Source organism: Thunnus maccoyii, chromosome 15 (genome assembly GCF_910596095.1).
Source record: "Thunnus maccoyii chromosome 15, fThuMac1.1, whole genome shotgun sequence".
Taxonomy (NCBI): Eukaryota; Metazoa; Chordata; class Actinopteri; order Scombriformes; family Scombridae; genus Thunnus; species Thunnus maccoyii.
In genome coordinates, this window is record NC_056547.1 from 23,532,026 (window position 1) to 23,555,014 (window position 22,989).

Sequence of the window (22,989 nt, forward strand, 5' to 3'; positions counted from 1 at the left end):
TCTCTCTCTCTCTCTCTCTCGCCTTCTGTCTTTGTTTCTCCATTGCTCTGTTCACTGTTATTAGCTCTGTGTTCCATATCAGGCATGCTGTATTCTCAGTAATCACATTCAATCCAACCCACTGAGTGCAGGCTGCAACTCCAACTGGTCTCTTTTCACCAGATTTCTGCTCTGCTCCAAGTTCTTTCTTTTTTTCTTTCTTTCTTTCATACATAGATAGATAGATAGATAGATAGATAGATAGATAGATAGATAGATAGATAGATAGATAGATAGATAGATAGATGGATAGATAGATAGATAGATAGATAGGGGTATAAGTGGGAGAGTCATGGGAGCGGAATAGAGCGATTAATAATGCAGAATGATTATGCTCTCACAGGTGGCTGATGATAAAAATATCTCCACCACAGAGGAGGGAGGGAAGGAGTGGAAGCAGGAGGGGAAAGAGGGGAGAAAGGAAATTTGGGCATGTGGGTGGGGAGTGGGGAAGGGGGTGGGGGTCTCAACAGGAGAGGAGGTGGCAGGTGGAGAAGCTGAGGAGAGAAAAATGGGATTTGATGAATAGGGGGAGACAGGGCGCTAGCTTGAGAAAATAGGATTCCTGAGACAGAGAGAGAAGGAGTCTGGCACTGAAAACTAATGTGTCTGTCTGCTGATCTACTCACCTCCAGCTCTCATCAGACCTCATTAACACTTGTCACACGTGGAATTAATTCTGCACACACACACACGCACACACACACACAATCATGCACGCATATACAAAAGCACAGCTAAAGTGACGGACAAATGTCTGAAAGAGAACCTTTGTCACATTCGGCAAATGCACATGTATGCGATCATAATAAATCTCGTGGATGCACATGCACGCGTCAAACACCGGACATTAACTTATGCTTTGATTATTCTTAGTTGTGTATTCATGTACTGCTTGTATTAAAGGGGCATTTACAAGGCAGGAAGTGTCAGATGAAAGCATACTGTCGGTTGCATTATGGAAATTGTAGGATCCAGCGTTTTCAGAGCTTGATCCATTCTGGGGACTGTAAATCAGGTTATCTCAGCCTCAGCCTCTATTGTTTTAACCTGTGAGTCCCCCTACTTCACTGACAACTATCACAGATAGCTTGAATACCACTTTAAATTACATTGGCGGTGATTTTTTTTTCTTTAATTGTGTATTTGTTTTGCGGGTATTTTGGTTGGTTTGTTATTTTTTCGTTTCTGTATTTTGGTTGGTGCATTGTTATGCACTGGGTGGCATAAATTACCACAAACACGGCCTCTGAAGTTTATTTTGAGTTGATCCCACACACAATATAAATACCCGCTAACCAAATATGAAAATAATCCCAAAATGCACTGTTTGCTCCTGTTTGAATAACATTGACTAAAAACTACAAGCCCCGTAGCTATTTAAGGAAATTATTAAGTTAAAAAAATGAAAGTATGAACATATATTCACATCTTCACTAAGAACCAATGGGCGAGATAGGGAAATCATAAAGTAATGAAAGATGAACCCACAATTGCTGGTTTTTGCTTTTCAAGGTAGTTCCTGTTAATAATAAATATACAGAACGGGGTTCAGGAAAGACCTGCATCATGTCTTATTGTTGGCCATCAAGACATTTAGTTTATGTTGTGGACTTTTAGTAGCTGGTGCTGCTTGGTGGTAGTTAAATCTCCTAGACCAAACAACAAATCATTTTACCAATACCACCTGTGCCGTGACAGAATGCATACACAGACCCACAGATGCACTTGCATATTCTTTTAGAAACACTACCTGGTCCCAGGGGCTGAGTTTCCCTCCTGAGAACATGAACACGTAACCCATGGTGACCAGGCAGGCCCATATAAGGAGAGAGAAGAGGCGGAGCATCCGCTTGAAGACGGACTCAATGCAGACGAGGATGAAGATGGACAGGAACAAGAAGAGTGCAGCAAACACCGTGATCAGGAACGTCAAGTGGTCCTTTGTATTCTGGAGAGATAGAGATAAAATTGGTTTATACAGCTGCAGGTTTCAGTGTGTTTGATTCAGTTAAACACATTCACACTGATGTGCAGTACATGCCTGCATGCATACTCAGCAGCCCACACACACATGTACAGTATATATTAATGTACTAGTGAGGACCTTCCACTGATTATATTAAGTTATCTGCTTTAGCACAGTTCATGCTAGATTGTTAGCAATGGATGATTGAACGCACTCTCAATCCTTAAAAGATCAGTTTAACCCACAACTTGTAACTGTCTTTAACCTTAAACCCAACAATCAATGTCAAAATAACAAAAAAAATGCTTACTTTAGGAGAATTCCCCCCATCTTTGTATCCTAATGAGGACATCAAGTCCTCATAAGGATAGAGGTACAGCATGACACACACACACACAAACAGATGAACAGATCGGCAGACAGACAGTCTGAGCCCAGAGAATGTGCTACAGCATCACTTCTGCGCTCACACTGTCAAAGTCAGCATTTAGAAGCTGTCAACACACACACACGCACACACACACACACACCACATACACACTCTCTCTCCCTCTCTCTCCCTCTCCCTTTCTCTGTGCCTTTGACCAGACCTCCCTCACCACCTTCTCATCCTCTTCCTCACTCTCGCTTGCAATTCAGGAGGATGTACACAACAAAAACTGTCCATGCGTGGCTTTACTGTTTACAGTAAAGCTTACTGTTTACAGTAAAGCCATGCATGGAAAGTTTTTGTTGTCCCTGTTTACAGAGAAGACATATTCATAATCTCATATCTTGATTCCATTATCTGCCTCACTCTGCCTTGTGAAAATATTGATTTTTGTTCTTTGAAAATTTCAAAATCATGTGCAAATAATCTCACAAAACTGCTTTCACTTGTTTCAAGAAAAAAAAATACTTCATATCAGATAAAAAGACTTCTTTAAATAGACATTTTATGAGTTTATAGTGTATTTCAATCATTCTCACGGTTATTGCTACACTATAATTCTCATCAAATTTTCATGAAAGGATGGTTGGTTCTTGGGTCAAGGAAATGCTCCCAATATGGAGACATTGCAAAATTATGAACTGAAGCTCGTGTAGTTCTCAGGCATTCAGGCACCTTAGACTCATCTGTATCTTTGTGATAAATTATTAGTGCTAACAGGAGGAGACTCCTGCATCTTTCAGTTCCCCTTAATGTCTTTAACCCATGGCACTTTCATCTTTTTGACCTGTCCATAACCTCTGCATGTATACGTGTGTGTGTGTGTGTGTGTGTGTGTGTTTGTGTGTGTGTGTCCTAAACATATTTCTGTTCTAATTATGTGGTGAAAGTACCTCCTCTGATATTGACTGGAAATTAGTTTACTATGCAAAAATCCCATCAGAAACAGTACATACCCGAAAATGCACACACTCATAGTCAGGGTGGGAACAAAGTACTCTTTAAGTCCTTTTGCCCTCTTCAGAGTGTGTAAATTATGGAACAGGAGCAAAATCACCATCATTTGCTCAAAAAGAGTGCTATGAGCACACCGCTTCCACATACTTCGGAAATGAGCACACTCTCACAGGCTTGATCAACAACACCCACGTAAAGTTATTCCAAAGTCATGATTGTGCTGACACGTCCAGCAGCTGCGAATGTTGAATTAGCGAGCCTCTCTGTGATTAGATGTCATCGATTTTAAAGTAAAATGAACATCAGTTTAAGGCACAGAAATGTGTGTGATACTCTTAACGTGTATTTCACGTTAAGCAGCAGAGAAAGATGTTTCAAATCCAGCCTTGAATTCGTGTTTGATTTGACAGTTTACTGACCCGGCGGCTTGTTGAGAATAGCAGAAGCTGTTTGGCCGAGGCAAATGCAGGAAGAGAGCGTTTTGCTGTGTATTAGTGTAGCAGTGCGGTGTAGCAGAGGTAGTATGAGTCAGGGTCTGGCGAAGGGATCCCACGGGATCTGGCTGCTGACGCCATGCCAGCTATACAGTCAGCTTGAAGCACAGATTGAATCCCAATGAGGATGTAAGCAAGACTGCAAACTCACACATACAGCGGGGGGGATACCTGTGTTGACATCAGTGACAAAAGACCCCTTCTGTGTCATCAAAACACATTCTGCATGACCTGTATGCACACAGAGGTTAGGGAAGAAGAGAACAACTCTCACCACTTTAGGGAGGGGGTCACTACTTTTTCTAAAAAAGAAAAAAAAAAAATCTGCACCTTGCACATTTCTGATTGTAAGCCATCTAAGCCTGTTAAAACCCATTTGAAACAATTTAAAGCCATTTCCCTCGACGTGGCACAGGGGGAGGGAGTAGTGCCTGCCTGCCATAATGTACTGCATTGTCATCCAGAACAATTATTTCCTTTTTTAACCCAGTCTGGCTTATCCAGCTATTATACTGTGAGGGAAAAGGGTAAAAGGGAGACATAGCAGCGAAAGCAGCAGCAGCAGCAGCAGCAGCAGCAGCAGCAGCAGAATGAGACAGAGACATGCGGTAATATAATTATTCAGCATCAAAATGACACAAACATACAAAATACATTATGTCAGAAAGTGAGGTGAAGGGGAGAGGTGGCGCAGGAAGACACAAATCATGACCCAGTGTATGCACTTTCCATGTTTCAGGTCCTGTTGAATATTTATCCTGCTTGATGAAGCAGCGCTCTTGGCATATTTCTTCAATCTGCTCTCAGCCTGGTCATGAAAATCATCAATAATCAACAAACCCTTCCTCGAGTGCTCCATTTGCAGTGCAGAGGAATGTTAAAACACTCTGCTAAAAGAGGTCAAAGGTTGCAACATTTGACCCAAAAGATTATGATATTAATTATTAAAAGTTATAGTGCTAGTTTGAAGCATAATAGGTAGTTTATCTGAATCACTTTTACAGACAAGCTATTGTCAGAAAAGTTTAATACCACTTCAAATGCTCGTGCTAACTGCTTCAAATGGTGGCTGAACTGTTTCCTGGTAGCTTTACCCACTCAGATTTTGGAATACAACACTTGCTTTATATTGTATTGTACTTATTTAAGGATTTAGTAAATTCCAATGTGTGATCATTCATCACAGCATAACAGGGGAGGATTTCATCAAACCAGGGTGAAGAAATGGTCATTTCACAATCAGGCAAAAAAAGATGCCAGAGGGCACAGCAGTGGGACGGTGCTGCTAAGTGGATCCAAACAGTTTGAAACACATTCAAACATGCAAAGATTCCCACCGGCCAAATGGTAAAATATGGTAAGTGATGTAGTGGTAACTGAGGAAGTGGGTATTATAGGAAGACTTAAAATTTCAGGGAAATGTGATAGCCATCTTAAAGGGTTGATCAGCACTTAATTATACACAGCAAAGTAAATTGCTCCAGTGCTGAAAATAACAGTCATGGGGAATTTTAAAATGATCTCATAACCTTAAAGGAACACTGGACTGATTTCACACATCAAAGTCAATTTGGTTGTCATGGGAAGTGGTTTTAAGTTGTATGATGTCTGCTGTTGCTCTGGTGAAGCTTTATGAGATCTGAGAAAATAACCCCTAATGATGTCACCAATTAGGGATAACCCCTCCCAGGCCAAAAAATGTTAGACAAAGAAATTTAACAGAAAGCCTATGTTACACACTGGTGACTAAACTAAAAGTCTAAAGACTAAAAGTCAAGATATCAGCCTCTGCTGCTTTGATTTTGATCATTTTTTGCTTTTATGCGTCTCCCAACTGTATGGAAATGCAATGATAAATCACCTGAGTACTTCTTTACTGTGATGTTTCTTCTCGTTGAAATAGAGAGGAAAGGTATCATTCAAAACTAATGGGACATCATTTTGTTGGGAAGATTAGAGGTTGTTATGGAATAGTTGTATTGGCCTTGATTTGCATTGGTTGGCTTAACAAAGAAGCTGTTATCCAGGAAGTAAAATAATGACATTTTGTTTTAAAGAAACAAATGAATTATTTTCTTGAAAATTGAAATGTTTGACAATTAGATTTTAACTTCGATAATTATAGAAACCGGAATTGTGGAAAATCACATATAACAAAAATATTTTATATTATATTTTTACTTGTAAACTCAATATTTTTATATGAAGTTCTGTATCTGAGTGTAGCGGCACAACACCAATGCTTTATAGTGTTGCAGCTCTTACCACACCTCGGGCAGTGATGTCACAGCATTTACTTTACCACAGTCATTCACCTTGCTGCCCTCCATGGACAGATTGGTGATCCATCATAACAAAAACACCCTGCTCTCACTTGCCTGCATCTATCAAACTGTCAACGAGATGGAACAGACAGATCCTCTAAAGCAAAATTAACAAATTCTTAAAATGCAACGAGGAAAATGTGTCGCAGATGATCACAAACTACCAAGAACATGAACTGAAAGGACTATTGCGGCAATGAAACACAATATTGATGTAACCTATGATGTAAATCATGACAATAATGAGATGTTTTGTCCGACTTTTCATAGATTTCGTAAGTCCCATTACCAGTCATAATACGGATCTATTTTTAATCTATTAAATTGGCAACTGGTGTTTTAAAAGTCATTAAGTTAACATGCTGCCATGTAATTCCTGGTTGTGTACAAACTCACAAACACACACACATGCACACACACGGGCATACCTATACACATACCAAATAAAAACAACTTTGAGACAACAAGAGAGAAGAAGAATTATTTTCTCTAAAAACTGCAGATAAGCCTTTGAAGGAAATGAGAGACTTCCTCAGACTAACACACCCAAACAACACACACACATACACACACACAGGCATGCACATGTATATGCATAGACACACACACACATACACACACTGTACAGTATGGGTGGAGGAGTCTACATCTTAAAAAACACCACATTCACTCACTCCAGCCCTGATTTGTGGAGAAAGATAAAAGTGTGCAGTCATTTTGCGAGCATTAGTGCTGCTCACTGATAAAGCCAGAACACTTACAACAACATCCTCTCCTCCCTCTGCCGCCCTGCTCCCAACCCCAAACTACCCTCTATTTATTCCTGCCATTCTTCTTTGTCCAGCAGTAATAAATACGCACGCCTCACTGAACAACCGCTCCACTAACTACACACGAGCCCGTCTGTCATTTAATAGGAACATACTGGAAAAGAAATGGAATGATTTCGATTGACACTGTGAATGATGGGAAGTTATTAAAGGAGATTGTAATTTAAACTGCGAACGCCCAGGTTTACAGCCGCAGAAGAAGAAGAGAACCTGGAGAATTAAATTGGCAGGCCAGGGCAATGAAATCTATTGATTAAATAGAAGTAAAGAGATCGATTTAGGTGGAAGATCTCCCAGGAACGACCCTGTCATGGAGTTCAATTGAATGTAACGGGACATCAGTGACAGCCTGCAGGCGCTACTTTGAGGGCATATGATGCAGAGAGTGAGAGAGAGAGAGAGAGAGAGAAGCATAAGTCTACAGATCGTTCTGAGCATATAGGAGCAAAACAATCGGTTAGAAACAACAACAACCACTGTGATGAGTGGGCTTGCCTTTGTACGGCACTTTCATAAAAAAACACAAAAGCAGCACTTGAGAAACAATAGCTTGTGTTTTTGGTTGAGTGTTTGTGGCCAAAACAACACTTTTCACTTGACAAAAGCACCAACACCCACACAGCTGGGAACTAAACTCTCATCCCGCTCTTGATCCACTCTGCAAGCCCAGCGATGCAATTTAAAGTGCCGCTTCATATCCTCTTATGTTGTCACCCATAATCATACACATGCACATCGGCCTCAACGTCTCATTCAGTCTCGTGCTAAAACACAAACTCCCCTTTGATAGTAACACTCTGCTGCTCGATCCTAACTAAAAGGCTTCTCTCTGATGCTCCATATTGGCGTATACTTTACAGCAAAGCAGAATCTTTTAATGGTGCTGTGATGAAATGTGCAGCATTCCCAAGCATTGCAAAAAAAAACAACACAGCGTTGTCTTTATTCTGACAGACTCTGAGCTGTTTAAAAATGGATTTTAGCTAATCAGAGGGTTTTTTTTGGTCGGTATGGTTCATTATAGAAACTTTGGTCTTGCTCCATACTTCATACCAGAGAGAGGTTTGAGTGGAACAAAGGAAGGACGGATGCTTAATGTTGTGCAACATAAAAGAAAAAAAAATAAAGTGATATACTAGAAATGATAAGATGACATTTAATACAAAACATTGTCTGCTGTGGCGGATTTACACTACATTTCCATGACAGTGTGTGCAGTAATGTGTGTCCTCTTGTTTCAGTTTCTTTGGGTGGCACGCGTTTCTTTGAACCAGCTATTAAAGTCTTGCTAAAAACTTCTTTTTCGTTTCTTTTTTGGTATTTTTATGTCTTTAGTGCCAAGTTCAAAGTAGAGAGATGTCAGGGAGTTAGGGTAGAGAGAGACAGGGAACAACATGGGACAAAGATCCCCAATCAGACTCAAACCACGGACGCTGCATTTCATAGTCACAGGGCACCCCACTACCAAAGTCTGCTATTTATTGTCAGTTGTCATGATTGATAACAAAATATGGAAATGTGACAAAATTTGGAAAATTTGCAGGTTTGGCACTACTGCTTTAAATTAAAAACCAAGTTGATGTTTTTATTACTGCTGTGTAAGTGTGAATGTGCTACATTCATACTAAAGACCTGCTCTCACCTCTTCTTTCCCTGTAGATAAACTTACCCACACCTCTGAAAAAACCTGTTTAAACGCTTACATCTGTACACACACACACACACACACTGGCAACACACACACACACACACACACACACTCACCAGTCCTGAAGCGAAGAACACCACCAGCAGTGCGAGGCAGGTTCCCATGACGATCAGCAGCAGGAACACGATCAGCGGATGCTGCTGGCTCATTCTGTAGTAGGACTCGTACAGCCAGTCCTGGGGCTTCTCGTCCTCCACGCAGACTTCGCTCTGGAACCCCGGACAGCCGTCTCCCAGCCCCTCGGGCCCCTCGCCACCCTCGCCACCATCGCTCTTCTCTAGCAGATAGCGTCCGCGGGTCCACAGAGCCTCCTGCCACATGGGTAGCTGCCTCTGGATGGATGGTCCTGCTCTTTACTGACCAAAACAAGTACACACAAGTGAATGGGGTGAGGGATGCTTTGGCTCCTGCTCCTATTCCTCCACCTCACCCTCAAAAGTCCTCCTCCTCCTCCTATTCTTCTTCTTTTAAAAAAGTTTGCTCAGCTGTAATGGGTGGATGGACAGCTGAGTGAAAGAGAGGCAACTTGCCAGCGCTTGCATCCTCTGCCGCTCCTCCAGCTCGAGGTGACGAACTGAGCCAGGACAGATGAATGCTGATCTTCCTCCTTCTCTTCCACCTGCTCCTCTCCTTCCTCCTCCTCCTCCTCCTCTCAGAGAAGGTGGTCGGACACTGAAAAGGGGAGATGAGACTACACTTCCCTTCCTCTTGTTACTGCCTCTTGTTTGCCCTTTATGTTTGGTCAGTCAGATAGAAAGCAGCCAGACTCTGCTCACCGCTCAGCGCTGTAGCTGCAACGAGGCAACATGTTACTCTGCTGAGGTGCAGATGAGGACTGAGAGAGAGAGGGAGCTGAGGGAGAGAGAGAATGTGTAAAACTGGGAGGGAGAAAAGAGAGCGAGAGGAGAGAGGGTGTGTACCAATGTGGTGGGGAGATTTAGTGGGTAAAAGTGTGTGTGTGTGTCTGCTGTACCCATCAGAGAGATTGTGTGAGATTTGCTAATTTCGAGAGAAGTGGTATATGACTCAAGACTTTCTTTCTGTGTGTGTGTGTGTGTGCGCAAGGTACAGAAAAAAGGAAGAGAAATTTACATAAGAGAGAAAGAGAAGACAATGTGAAGTTAGCAGATGAGAAGAGAGTTAAAAGAAGAAGACTGTGTTGATGCATTTGTCAGCATGAGTGTGTGTGTGTGTGTGTGTGTGTGTGTGTGTGTGAGAGAGAGAGAGAGAGAGAGAGAGAAGCAGACTGAAAGTGAGTGAGTGAGAAGGGTTGTAACAGCTGTGTTAAACCAAGAGGAACAGCTGAGTGCGGAGAGAAAAAGACTAAAAAGCCATCCAGCAGCCGGCGACGAGATAAGATGGGCAAGAAAAACACACAGAGGAGGAAGGACGGGGAGGAAGAGGAAGCAGAAACAAAGTCAGGAAGGAAAAAACCCCAGGAGACAGAGAGAGTGTGGGTGGAAGAGAGATTGGTGCTTCAAATGGGGGGGAAGGAGAGGGAAGCTGGTAATGAGTGAAAGTTTGAGCGCGACAGCGTTTGTGTGATGATGGTGGGAGTAAAATAAGATCTGATGAACCAAAATCCCAGCATTCCTCTCATCCTTCCAGCTTTTGTCTCTCTCTCTCTTTCATTTCAATTCTTCAGCTGCCACACCGGGCTCCCTCTCTCCCCTCCTTGCTATGCTACATGTGATGCTCTGTGAAGTGTGAAAATGGCCGTGCCACTTCAATGTGTCAAATCCACATAGTTTCCTTTTAGCACGCTAAGCAGAGAGCGAAAGAAAGAGCAGTCTGTAAGCTAAGGCCAAGCACGGTTTATCTGATAATGATAAATACTGTACATTATGCTGCAGGTCATTTTTAGAAACCATACGCTTTTCAGATAATAGCTGAGTGTGGCTCTTATCCAGAGTCAAAGTGAGGGCAACAGAATATACTTCTGTCCAAGAACACCAAAATTACAAGTAGTTATAAACAAGGCAACAAACATGTCACCCCCAGTGAATAATGCAGTCAGCCAGTCAGAAAACTGGTAACAATTTAGTTTCCTAGCCATGCTAGCATCTCTGTGAGGTTGTACTCAGGCACAGCAGTGCTTTGAGCTACATGCTCATGTCAGCATGCTAACATTTGGTAGCAAGCACCAAACAACAAATACAGCTGAGGCAGATGGGAATGTCATAAAGTTTGCAGGTAAATGGTTATAAACCAAAGTTTTGGACACATTTAATATCTGAGCTAAGGATGGCACTAGAGGAAAAGTCAGGTGATCACCAAAGTACAACTCATCCTGTGGGGAACAAATGTATCAAATTGTATGTCAATCCATCTTGGCACGCGTCAAGATACTTCACTGGGTAAGTGATAACTTTGACCTGCTGGTGGCATTAGATGAAAAGTCAGGCATTTGCTAAAGTCATTAGGATTCATCCTCTGGGCACCATGGACATCTGTACCAAATTTCATGACAATCCATATGATGGTTGTTGAGACGGTGTGTCAACCTGCTGGAAGTGCTAGAAGAAAACTCTGGGGATCACTAGGTCTTTAGGATTCATCATCTGAAGACCAAGAAAAAGTCTGCAGAAAATTTCATGGCAATCTATCCAACATTTAGAGCGACCGACCAAACAACCAACAAACTGCCAACAAACCATCTCTCGAGCCCCGCCACTAGTGTGGCAACACAAATGCATTTTGGCAGTGTATTTACTGCATTTGTGCTGCCCTGTTTTGATTGATTGCACACATAATGTCTAGAGTACAAAAATGAAAAGGTGCATTGATGGTCCTGAGGGCATATTATTGCAACACCTGGGTTCACTGTATTTCATCTTATTCCAACTGTCAGTTCCACTCCCCTTCGGCATTCAGTCTAATTTTGAAAATCCTGGAATGCGACAGTAAGATGTGTTGTATGAATCATATTAACAATATATGTAGAATCCCATGTGAGTGATGGACAAACAAACACATGCCTGTACTCACTCAGGATTCATAGCTCTGTGCTCATGGGCTGAGTTTATAAAAGATGTTGAGCTTCACTTCTTGGATGACCAACAGAAATCCATAAGCACAAAGGACAGAGAGGTTGCAGCTTGTCAATGTTCCTGTGATTGCAGAAGGAAGAAGTGAAGAAAGAGATATTTTGATAGCAATTTTCAGACAGAGAGTGTAGAGCAGGGAAATCAATCTCTGTGGATAAAGTGACAAGGTGAGAATTTTGTAGAGAATGACGATAATGACAGTGATAATGATCACGATACCCATATCATCATGTCCTCCTTCAAATGAACCCTCAAGTAACCAACATATATTTTTTAGAACTCTACAGGCAGAGTTCTAAAAAAGTGTTTTGTTGTCAAAAGTAGTAAAAAAAAAAAAGTATACAAACAACCAATCTTAAATACTATGTGGTATATATTCTATTATCACTATGACTTCTTAAAATATATTTACATTTTTTTTGACACATTGTAGAACCTATCTATGGAGGTCAGTAATGAATGTGTGATTACATTGATTAAAATGCTGCCATAATTACTGTAATTACAACATGGTGATTTCATCTGACAAATTTTTAAAAAGCCATTAATTCAACAGCTGTCTAAAGTGTTTAAAATAAACATACATCTAATCAAAGCTGCATTAGGCAATTGTGTGACCACAAAAGTGCAGAAATTACACAGAGCCATATGGTTTGTCCCAGTTCAAAACTGATTCTACCTGGGTTTCAATAATGTTCTATATATTACATTACATTTATTTAGCTGACTAGCTATTTAGCTTGACTTTAAGTGCATTCAAACTCCACAGGAACATGCACTAGATATCATCACTTGTATAACATACCCTCCACACAAAAAAACTAAGAGTGTGAATGAAATGTGTTCACACAGGGGAAGTGACAATATGAATTATACTCAAAATTGCCAATATTTTCAGTGTGCTGTTGATGGATGGTGGACGGTGAGTAGAGGTTTTTCAGGGCAGGCATTCTGACACATAACACAACACACGACAGGAAAAGCACAGGTGGATCCAATAACGTTATTAATGGCCACATTTTGTTTAGGTGTGCCTGTCCTAGGGCCCTGGTTTTTACAGCAGACATTTTGACTTTCAAAGCAGGAAAAGCACAGGTGTAAATACTAACCTTAACGATGGCTCCATTACATTAATTGTCCCAGCAAGCCATGTTAGTGAGTGAGCAAGTGCATTGCCAGAGCACTGGAACTGGCTCACTTAATGGAATGGAGCCATCTTTAGAGGTGCTATATGTAAAAACTGGCCACCTGTCGAATTCAACCAATTGGGGGCAGCATATCACCAGAAAGTTGGACTGTCTGTTACATTATGCTACGTTAGTGCAGAATCAATTGTGCATTATCAGTGCTCTGTTAACTGGCAAACTAAGTAACTAGGACTTTGACTAAGTATGATAGTAATATCAATTCAGTGCTAACATTTGCTTGAATAAATCTAACACTGAAGAAGTGGGAGCGCTACTGTTGAACTGAGGGCAGACTGGATGCTACAGTGACTCACTATTTCACTATTGTCTTTTGAGGTACAAAGTGGTGTTACGAGACAGGACGGGCTGGGGCTAGCTGGTTAGCATACGAACTTCAGTAGATATCTCTGCAACACAACACATTGATGTCTTTGACATGATGTCAAAACTGTTATTTCTTCATATTCTGTTGATAATTTTAGTTAATTTTTGAATGTTTTAAGCTAAAACTCTTAAATATGGTTCCTTTAATGTTATTAATTCCACCTGTGCTTTTCCTGCTTTGACAAGTCAAAATGTCTGCTGTGAAAAAGGTATGTTGTGCCCCAAAAACTGCACATACGGAATATGAGGAGCTACTCACACGTGGAAAAAATTTAAGCTAATTATTGACAGTGATGAAAAGGCAGCACAAACAGATATCTTGCTTTCATCTTGTTGAGTTTCCAAATAAATTTTAGAGGTTGTAAATCAAAGCCATTTGATTAGTTTAACAACCTTTGGTGCAGGTTTTGTATTGTCAGTAGTCTTGAGTGCTAAAAAGACTGTATACTTTGAAGATTTATATAGTATATACAATAGTATTAACTTAGTATGCATGTATTTGAGCCAAAGCTACTGTAACTTATAGTATCAGCTTCTCAACTTAGCTAAGACATCGGCAAACACTTGCCTACTTTGTCACACATTTAGCTAATGCACATCAACATTGCATTCATTTGGAGGTGTGTTTCTGACTAGCTGATAAATGTAATGCTCACCGTTTACCTCTGTTTTGGTCTCTAACAGCTCTTTAGAAAAATATCTGTGCCTTAGCTTGCTAGGTGTTCAGCTTTCTTCAGTGGCTAGATGTTTACTCTGCCTCCCTGTGGTTCAGCGCTGGGCAGGTAACGTTAGCGTACAGTCAGCTCGTCAGAATTTGTTTGAGGAAATGGCTGCTAACTGTTTTATATGAAGGATGAGACCCATAAGACTCAAGTGTACAGTCTACTGTGTGAGTTTGCAAACCAAAACAGTAAGCTAAATGCTAATCACTTAAACTTAAAGTGGCTGCAAAACTGTTACAACAACAGCAGGTATAAAGTAAAAATACAGAGAGGTAAGGGCAGGAAATGGCAACTAAAATGTTACACCTCTACAATAATATTAAAAGTTTTGTAAGTGATAATGAAATAATAAATAATACCAGAGGACTAAAATAAATTTTACTCTGCAACAGTCAAGTGTGGATATGTGTGGAATTTTTCCAACTATGTTAAATATTTATGTGCCAAGGTGTATATTCACTTTAAAGGACCAGTGTGTAGGATTTAGTGGCATCTAGCAGTGAGATTGCAGATTGCAACCAAATGAATATCCCTAACCTCACCCTCCCCTTCCAAGTGTGGAGGAGAAACTTAAGTGGCCTTGAAACTCAGGAAAAATGCTAAAGGCCCTCTCTAGAGCCAGTGTTTGGTTTGTCTGTTCTGGGCTACTGTAGAGACATGGAGGTGCAACATGACGGGCTCTGTAGAAGAGGACCTGCTCCCTCTGTAGATATAAAGGGCTCATTCTAAGGTAATGAAAACACACTGATTCTTATTTTCAGGTGATTATACACTAATTATAACATACTTTTGAATATTATATTCCATTTCTGCCGAGTCAGTTCCGTTAGATGCCACTAAATCTTACACACTGGTTCTTTAATTACATAATATAAAGTAAATTTAAGTAAGGCGGTTAGTCATATCATGCACTCCAGCTCAACAACACTCTTGACTACAGTATAAAAAATGACAGATTTGAATAGTCTGGATTTATAATGGCTAGCTGCTGCAGTAGTTCATCAGCAGAATAGGATCAAGCTCTCAGTGTCAGTAACCTCCTGAATGGGAAGCAGGGCTCTGCTGGAAAAGATCAGGCCTTCTGGAACAGCAGAAACCCAAATATTTATTTTAGTAACAGGAAAGACAGCAGCGATATAGAGGAGATGACTGACGCTGGGAGTCACGCATCATAATAACCCAGATTCCCCTTGACAAGCTGATAGCTGTACGACATGAAGTGTGATGTATTCACAACAATTCAGTGTTGCTCATTCTGCCTCTTATGACTGTGAGTCTGCGCCGCCCCAACGGCTTTTTGACCCCGCAGAGATTGGTGTGAATCTGTGTTTAATTGTCACATCAAATCTCCCTTCTGTTGGAAACAGAGGCATTTGACAGAAGTGTGATGAGTTCTTAATCTGCAGTGTTTGGTGTCTGTCTCTTTTATCCTTTTGTTTGTGTCTCTGTGTGTGTGTGCATGTGCTCGTACCATATTGCAACATATCATATGCTTCCTGCTTGGTTGCCTTGAATAAGTGTGTGTAATGTAATCTAATTAGGTCTGCCGTGACACAACAAAGACAAGATTAATGAACTGAGTTCCTCGCACACACACGCACACAGACATACACATGCAACCCCCATGACACTTTAAGGTTGCATGTGTGTGTGTGTGCTTGGGTGTGTTTGCAAGTGTGCTAGTGAGAGACAGATTGAACTGTGAGCTGTTTTCCTTTATTCAACTTGTCCTTCGTTCAGTGTGATAAATGTTGTTTTTCATGAGCCCTTCAGCAATGTTACTCAGATTAGGGGAATCCCATTTTTTACCACGATAACACACACACACACAAATACACACAGACAGACAGACAGACAGACTGACAGACAGACCAATGGCTATGAGCTATGACGGCTACAGATAATATACTATGACGACAGTTTTTACCATGTTGTCAGACCAAATCCCATTCATGTACTGTATGTATGTGCTTGTTGTGCTATAAATGGGGTATTCTATATAAGCTCGTATACTGCATGACATTAACAACAGGTGTGGTTGTGCTGACCACCTGCTACCCCCTCAGCACGCACACACACACACACACACACACACACACACACACAGACACATCCGCACAGCTTAAAGGCGATGACAGAATGAGAGCACATTGAGGAAGAGTGGCCTTAACACCCTAATTCTGCATCAACACCCTCCCACATACAGACAGAGGCACAGTGTCAGGATGGAAGACGAGGCGGCACAAGCAGATGGAGAGAGGACGACCGGGCTATGCTGCCTTCATGTGCTCCAGGAAATATTATCACTATGAGTTGAGCATGCATGAATGACCCCTTATAAAGTTGTAAATGCTAATGTGAAGGTTAAGGTTGATATCTGTTACTACTAGTAGTGGAGGTACTATCATCTTTGGTCTTTTCGTGTCTTTTGATAACCCAAATGCTGTTTCTTACCTTGACAAGAAAATGTTTTGGGGAAATATTTAAGCTGCATTACTTATTTCTTTTTTTTCCTGTCCACTAGGGGGCAGCGGAACAAGCTGAAAATAATATTGTTATGGTCTATGTTGAATTGAAACAAATAAAATAAAACAAACATTTAGCTTTCTTTCTCTTAAGTGTCTAAAATGTAATTATGGTAAACAAATCAACTGTAGTAATATTAGCATTGCAAAGCTGCAGTTTGATTAACATCCTTCCATGCATGTTTTGTATTATTTCCTGTTAGGAGTAAAATGCATATTTCTTGTATGCTAGCTACCAAAAGTCTACTATGGAGAGATGTGTGTATTTACAGTATTATGTGCAGATTTGGGCCACATATATTATAAACTTATGGACTTAGCTAACATATTATCTAACAACTGTGTGTTTACACATTCAGTATGAACAGAGCAACATTCATTTGAAGAATGTGAGTCATATTCACTCTCATCTTAGCTCTGGTTCAACCCCTGAGGAAAATATCTGACTCTTTAGCTGCTAAATGTTTCGATATGTTCACCAGCTAGTGTACGGTGGGTTTATGCAATGCTAAAAGGCTAAAAGAAGCTAAAAAGCTCTGTACAAAAGAGATAATTTTATGCATTTGTCACCAAAAGCAAGACTTTTAAAACATGGTTTTAAACATTTTTAATAAAAAAAATTACTGATGATGTTCAAAACTGTAGATAAATTCTATTGTAAATAAAGAAGTTATCAACCTATTAATGACATACTTGATGTGTGTTATGTCCTTTATAGTTCTACTGCTACACCACCAACTGTGTCTCTGACTTGAGCGCTAAATCAAACCAATAAGATATGAAGAAGGACCAGCGTTTAGATCAGCATTTGATTTTTATGGTTTATTGGTCATGATCTATTCCTGATCGAAAGCGCTTGATTGCAGTGACAAGTTGTTTTACCAGATTGCAAACTGGAAGGAAAACATTAGAGCCTGAGGTGCAAAGTGACATCTGACCCACATTAATGCATGGGTCCAAGACATTTCTTCTGTGTTTAAGAATCCTTTTTATTGAGGGGGTAATCAAATGAATAATTAGGATGCACAGTACTAGCAGGCCTGCTGAGAGACGTCTGCGGCTTGTCACTTTTGTAAAGGGAAAGCAGCATGAGATGAGGGGGAACACCGAGAATTACAATTGTATTCTAGCACTGTTCCCTCTGTATATTGCCGTTTCATGTGCACTAATAAAAGCGAACACACACTCATACACACCCACCAGGAGGATAGTCAGAAATTAGCATATAGACATATGGGAAATCAACAGTGATGGAGATCAATCCTGTCTTATGGATTCGCTGCAGCACACAAAGGTCAAAACAGAATCTGGTCTTTTATATCCTGTAAAGTATTTGAAGATGTTGAGGGCTAAAAATGATCTAGGCTAAAAAGCAGCATGAGAATATTCAATTATTGATCAAATTGGATATTATCCCCAATGCAGTTGAGCATGAACAATGATAATTACAGTTTGAATGACGATGTGCTAGAAATAAAGCAGATTTCCCACCTTGATGAGAGAAAAGTGGGCTTCATCACCTAACTGGGTCTCGCTCAACCCAATGGTGATTAAAACACACTGAGATGACCTAGATGAGTAGCAATCAAGGTGGGAAAGTGGGAAAGAGAGCGAAAGAGAGAGAGCGAGAGAGAGAGAGAGAGATACCTCCCACACTCAGAACCCCTGATTCATCATTAAGACCTACACCGAGGGATTCATTAAGTACAACACACAATGTTTTTCTCAATCAAACACAGTGATTTAAACCATGCTGTACACTCAGCCTGTTTTGCATTTGATTCCTGGACAAAACTGTCTTATCTGAGAGATTCACAAAGTATCTTGGAATTGACAAGATGCAAGACTAATCAGGCTTTTAATTGCCTTTGATTGCTATTGTTCGGGGGATTCTTAACAAGACTTGTTAAAATGCTGTTTGGCTCCGTCTCCTGCAGCAGAAAATGTTTAGAAGTGGATGATCAAAGAGTTGGAAGACTCTCTGGATAAGTACTGGAGATGGTGATTGCTCTGGACTGAAACTGTAAACACAACTGCAAATACATGGTCTGTAAACTATGTCCCCTGATTTCTCAGGCTTGAAAACTACCATAAAGCAAAAAATACCAATATTACAAAATCTGATGTGTTTTCAAAAAAATTATACATACATTACACTCATAAACATATGCAAACTGTGAAGACAGGGGGGCATACGTAGATAATGCTTTATTTCAAGTGCCAAAGGCCAAAAAAGGTCGCACAGTAGTTTGATATTCTTGCCAAAGTCCAGTACAAATATTGTCCTTGTCATGACCAGGAAGTTATATTTCAAGTACTTAGTGCATTACAAGATTTACATATTCTGATCAGAGTGGAAAAGTCTCATCTGCCTGTACCCTTCCAGCCCTATTTTCTACAATATATAAGAATCAAACCAACTGTGTATGCAGCTGATCACTGACTTGAAAGTCTTGCCCATTCAGCCATGCATGAGGATTTTCCACTCAAAGCCATTTAATTCAGAGCTGGCCGCGGAGAGACTGCTGGGCTGGGTCATCAGGCTGTATAGCTGGCAGAGCTCAGACATACCAAAGCCAGCAATCTGTTTGGTGGACTGAATCCTCTCCAGCTCAGGGACATTTTTCTGTTGATGTTTGCTGTGAAAATACAGCACTTATCAAGCTGATGTGAGCAGTTCAATATGTCAAAGAACAATTCTTTACTTGTCTCTGTTTTTTAACTTTCTTAATGGAGTTTGTCACCTTAAGAACACCCCGGTCTCCTCTGAGAAACCTTTGATTCTAATCTCTTCATCTTCTTTCCTATGTTGTACACTTTCTCAATTTGGCTTTCAACACTAATCCAGATGTGGAAACTATGAACAGGTAGCTGCTTTACAATTCAAATTCCCCTGCTTTTTGGTCCTTTTCACCTACTTCAATCAGAGTCTAAGCCTCCTATGTAGTTCACGTTCGTTCTTGTTCAGAGGTCGTTTCAGCAGAGAAGAAAAGTGGATTGGGATAATTTTGAAGATGCTGGGCTGAGTTGGACAGACTGATTCTTTTCTATAATATGAAGCACCACTGTCAGAACACACAGGGAGGCTCAGAACACTTAATCCTAAACCAGACACTCACATACAAACATCTGACATCCACTGAAGCTCAGGCAAGTCCACTAAAGGCCTGGTGTGACTGAATGTGAAGCTTGTGGACAAAGTCTGGCATCATAGAGTTAATGTCTCTATATTTGGTTTGGGATTTAAGCATATTGAGGACACCAGCCAGTGTGACAGTGTAGAACAGACTTGTGTTTGAGTGGTTTTCTTAATTCAGCACCAAACAGTCCATGTCCACCACCTAGTGTTGTTGAGAAGAATCACATGTTGACTGAGGGATATGTTGTAGCCTCATAGGCACAATTTTAACTACAAACCCCAGGAATTCAGAACCATCAGAAACAAACAAGTGTACATTAAAGGATATATGGCAAGTTACAGCTACACCAATCAATATTTTTATCTTAACAATCGGTCAATTTACTATGTGTAAAGTGAAAGGGGCCAGTCAATGACAAGCCCGCATAGACTTATCACCAATCTGCAGTTATTCTTACCTCTAAGGAGCATTTTAGCATCTTTCAGTTAATTGATTTGATTTTAGAGTCCACAACTGTTTTGGTTCAGTGTCACTGCTCTCATTAGCCTTGTTTCCAGATGCAGCCGGCAGCTGTTTTCAATGATTAAACTCTGGTAAGCCCACAATTAGCTGCCTGCTCAGCACCAAACAGCCAAGTTAGCACCTAGCAAGTGGAGCATTTAGCAGCTCAATCTGTAAAACAGAGCTACAAAGAGTGAACAGAATTACCTAAATTTGTCATCAGGTGGTCAGAAATGTGACTGTAAATTAATGCTAATGTTGCTCTGTGTCTGCCTGCAGAATAAATAGGCAACTGTTTACTATCACGATTGCCATTATGAATTTTAAGGTGATATACTCTATGTCAGTGTTGTGTTTACAGGTTGTTACACTGTCCCCAAGTGGCCAAAAATGAATACTGCAGCTTCAAGTACTGTATTACCATATTATCACTAAAACAAAACACACAAACACACACACACACACACACTGACTGGCAGTTTTAAAATGTTTATTAAAAAATAAAATAGAAAAAAATATATTTACATAAAAATGTCAAAAAAATAAACCCCAAAAAAAACAAAAGCTGGGCAGTGGTTTCCTCTGGCCACCGGTTGCACGATGACCATTTTGAGGGCCACTGCTCACATGGATCAGCCAGGACACAGAGGGGCTGCCACCTTTCTCTAAACAGCAGCCGCCAGTTTAAAATCCCTCATTGTATTGCAATGGGGGTAATATTACATTGCACCTACATGTGTACGCCAAAATCTTAGCCGTCCTAGCCACTCTCCGTTGCTTCCTTTTCCCCTCTCTTTTTACACCAACCCGAAGAAGTGAAGGCAATGTGGCAGAGCACAACCGAGACCTTTTGTTTAAGTGTTTCCATCACCAATAGCTGAAAGTGACGAGGGGCGGTTAAAGTGAAACAGAGAGTGAGCTACGCTGGACGGCTGAGATGCACAGAGATTTTAATCCATACAGACTTTCCTAGGATACTGCATGTCAGTCTTTGCTGTGAAGATGCAGGCAACTCTAACCCAGTCAATAACCCCCATCACCAATTTAATTTATAGCCTCTCATCAATGCTGGTTCTAATCTTTAAAAGCAGACATGACCGTCAGGGATGCAGTTTGGAAGGGTTACACAGGCTACGTCCACCTTTTTCTCCATTTAGAATGGGCCAAGATTGCATGTAACTGAGCATTTCATGCGCCATCGTGATCACCTCCCTAAGAAAAAAATTATTTAAGAGAAGAACCATCCATAGGGAATAAAAAGGTGAAAGTGTCTGGTAATATGTCTGGGCACAACTCTGAAAAACGCCTCCCCTTTTTGGCAGTCTGTGGCGTCATTAATGATTTTTTTTTTTGTCAAATCATTATATGTAAAAGGAATTTCTCTAGCTGGAGTTGATGATCAGCTCATAATCTGCTTTGCCTGTGAGCCATCGGTCAAAACAGAAGCCCTTCATCTGAGATCAAACTGATGCCAGGTGCAGTTTTGACTGACAGATCAGAGTTGCCATAGTTTTCTTGAAAGAAAAAAAAAAAAGAAAAAAGAAAAAAGACAAGTAACAGTACAGAACAGAGTCTTGGTAAAAGGTAAAGAATTGTTGGCGGACACGTTGGCCCCTGCTGAAGTGCACCTGCAGAGTGCCAGTCGCTCTCTGGGTGCACTTGCTCATAAACTGTCGGGCGTCTGATTAAAAACCTGTGGTGGCAAGTCATGAGTCTGGATACTTTCTCACACACGTTTAACTATGTCACACGCTACACAGACTCAGACCCAACCATTGACATTAACATCCCCCATTCCTTACATTTGAATGATAGATGTAGAAAACTAGACTTTGAAACATATCCGGACCTTCATACAAATACAAGAGGGTCGGGGGATGGGGTTGTAGTTCACATGAGTTGGCTTGCGAGTCTGACCGTCAGTAACATTACTCCAGTCCAACGAGCAGTGTTCATCATTTTACCCCAAACAGAAAAGACAAAGAGTTGACACGATAATTAGAATAATCCACTTGCATAGTAATAACACCAGCGTGTGTAGTGTTCTGGGCGAGTCACAGCCTTCGACAGTCCTGTCTGTGAGTGTGTGTATTTGTGTGACATGGTGTGCTCGCGGAAAACAACGTACACACACTCCAAGTAAACACAAAGAAAGGCATTGCAAACAATTAGCGGAAGTACCTGGCAATCAAATATACACAAGATTCCTGAATGGAATCAAAATATAATTCCCTTTCACTAGGGTCCTTGGTTCAGGAAGACCCCTCCCCATCCCTCCTTCTCCTTTGTCCAGGACCACAAAGGAGAAAAAAACCTTATCGCTGAGCATCTTAGTGTTGGTCTGCACTGATTTACAGCTGCGGGCAAGAGTTGAGCTCAGCCCTGGGGTCAGATTTCCACAACCACATCCCTCAACTAGAGAGAGAGTAAGCATCTGAGGAGTTCTCTGACCTGGAATCAGTGGCTTTCTGTCCTCTTATCCTAATCTTGATCTTCAAATTCAAGTCATGTAAGCTGTTGCCTGCTGTGGCCCCAACCCTCCTACAACATGTAATAAAAAGAGACAAGCACAAAAATGAAAACACACAAGCATATATGTTTAACAGAACAGGCTTTCTCGGGCCACAATCCTGCACTGTCTGGAAGCTTTAGCTTTAAAATCACCTCCAGTGGAGAGAAAGACAGTCGAGAAAAAGGCTAGCAGGCCGCTGCCAGCCTTCACCTGACTGACG

The 22,989-nt window shown here is 40.9% G+C and overlaps 1 protein-coding gene across 12 annotated transcripts in view; it reads right to left on the minus strand.

Moving 5' to 3' along the window:
* adcy2b (adenylate cyclase 2b (brain)) overlaps positions 1-20,558 on the minus strand; it is a 54,620-nt gene extending 34,062 nt beyond the window's left edge. Inside the window, exons 1-5 of one of the 12 annotated variants that reach the window (XM_042435683.1) lie at positions 20,465-20,558; positions 20,214-20,326; positions 9,282-11,861; positions 8,808-9,107; positions 1,793-1,990 (exon numbers count right to left, since the gene is read on the minus strand). In XM_042435683.1, coding sequence (XP_042291617.1) covers positions 1,793-1,990; positions 8,808-9,071 — 462 coding nt within the window. In that variant the 5' untranslated portion in view covers positions 9,072-9,107; positions 9,282-11,861; positions 20,214-20,326; positions 20,465-20,558. Of the gene's footprint in view, positions 1-1,792; positions 1,991-8,807; positions 9,108-9,281; positions 11,862-12,907; positions 13,444-14,025; positions 14,330-18,107; positions 18,129-20,213; positions 20,327-20,464 lie in introns of those variants that run through there. The other 11 variants (XM_042435689.1, XM_042435688.1, XM_042435687.1 and 8 more) reach the window with 11 other exon arrangements.
* Positions 20,559-22,989: the final 2,431 nt, after the last annotated feature.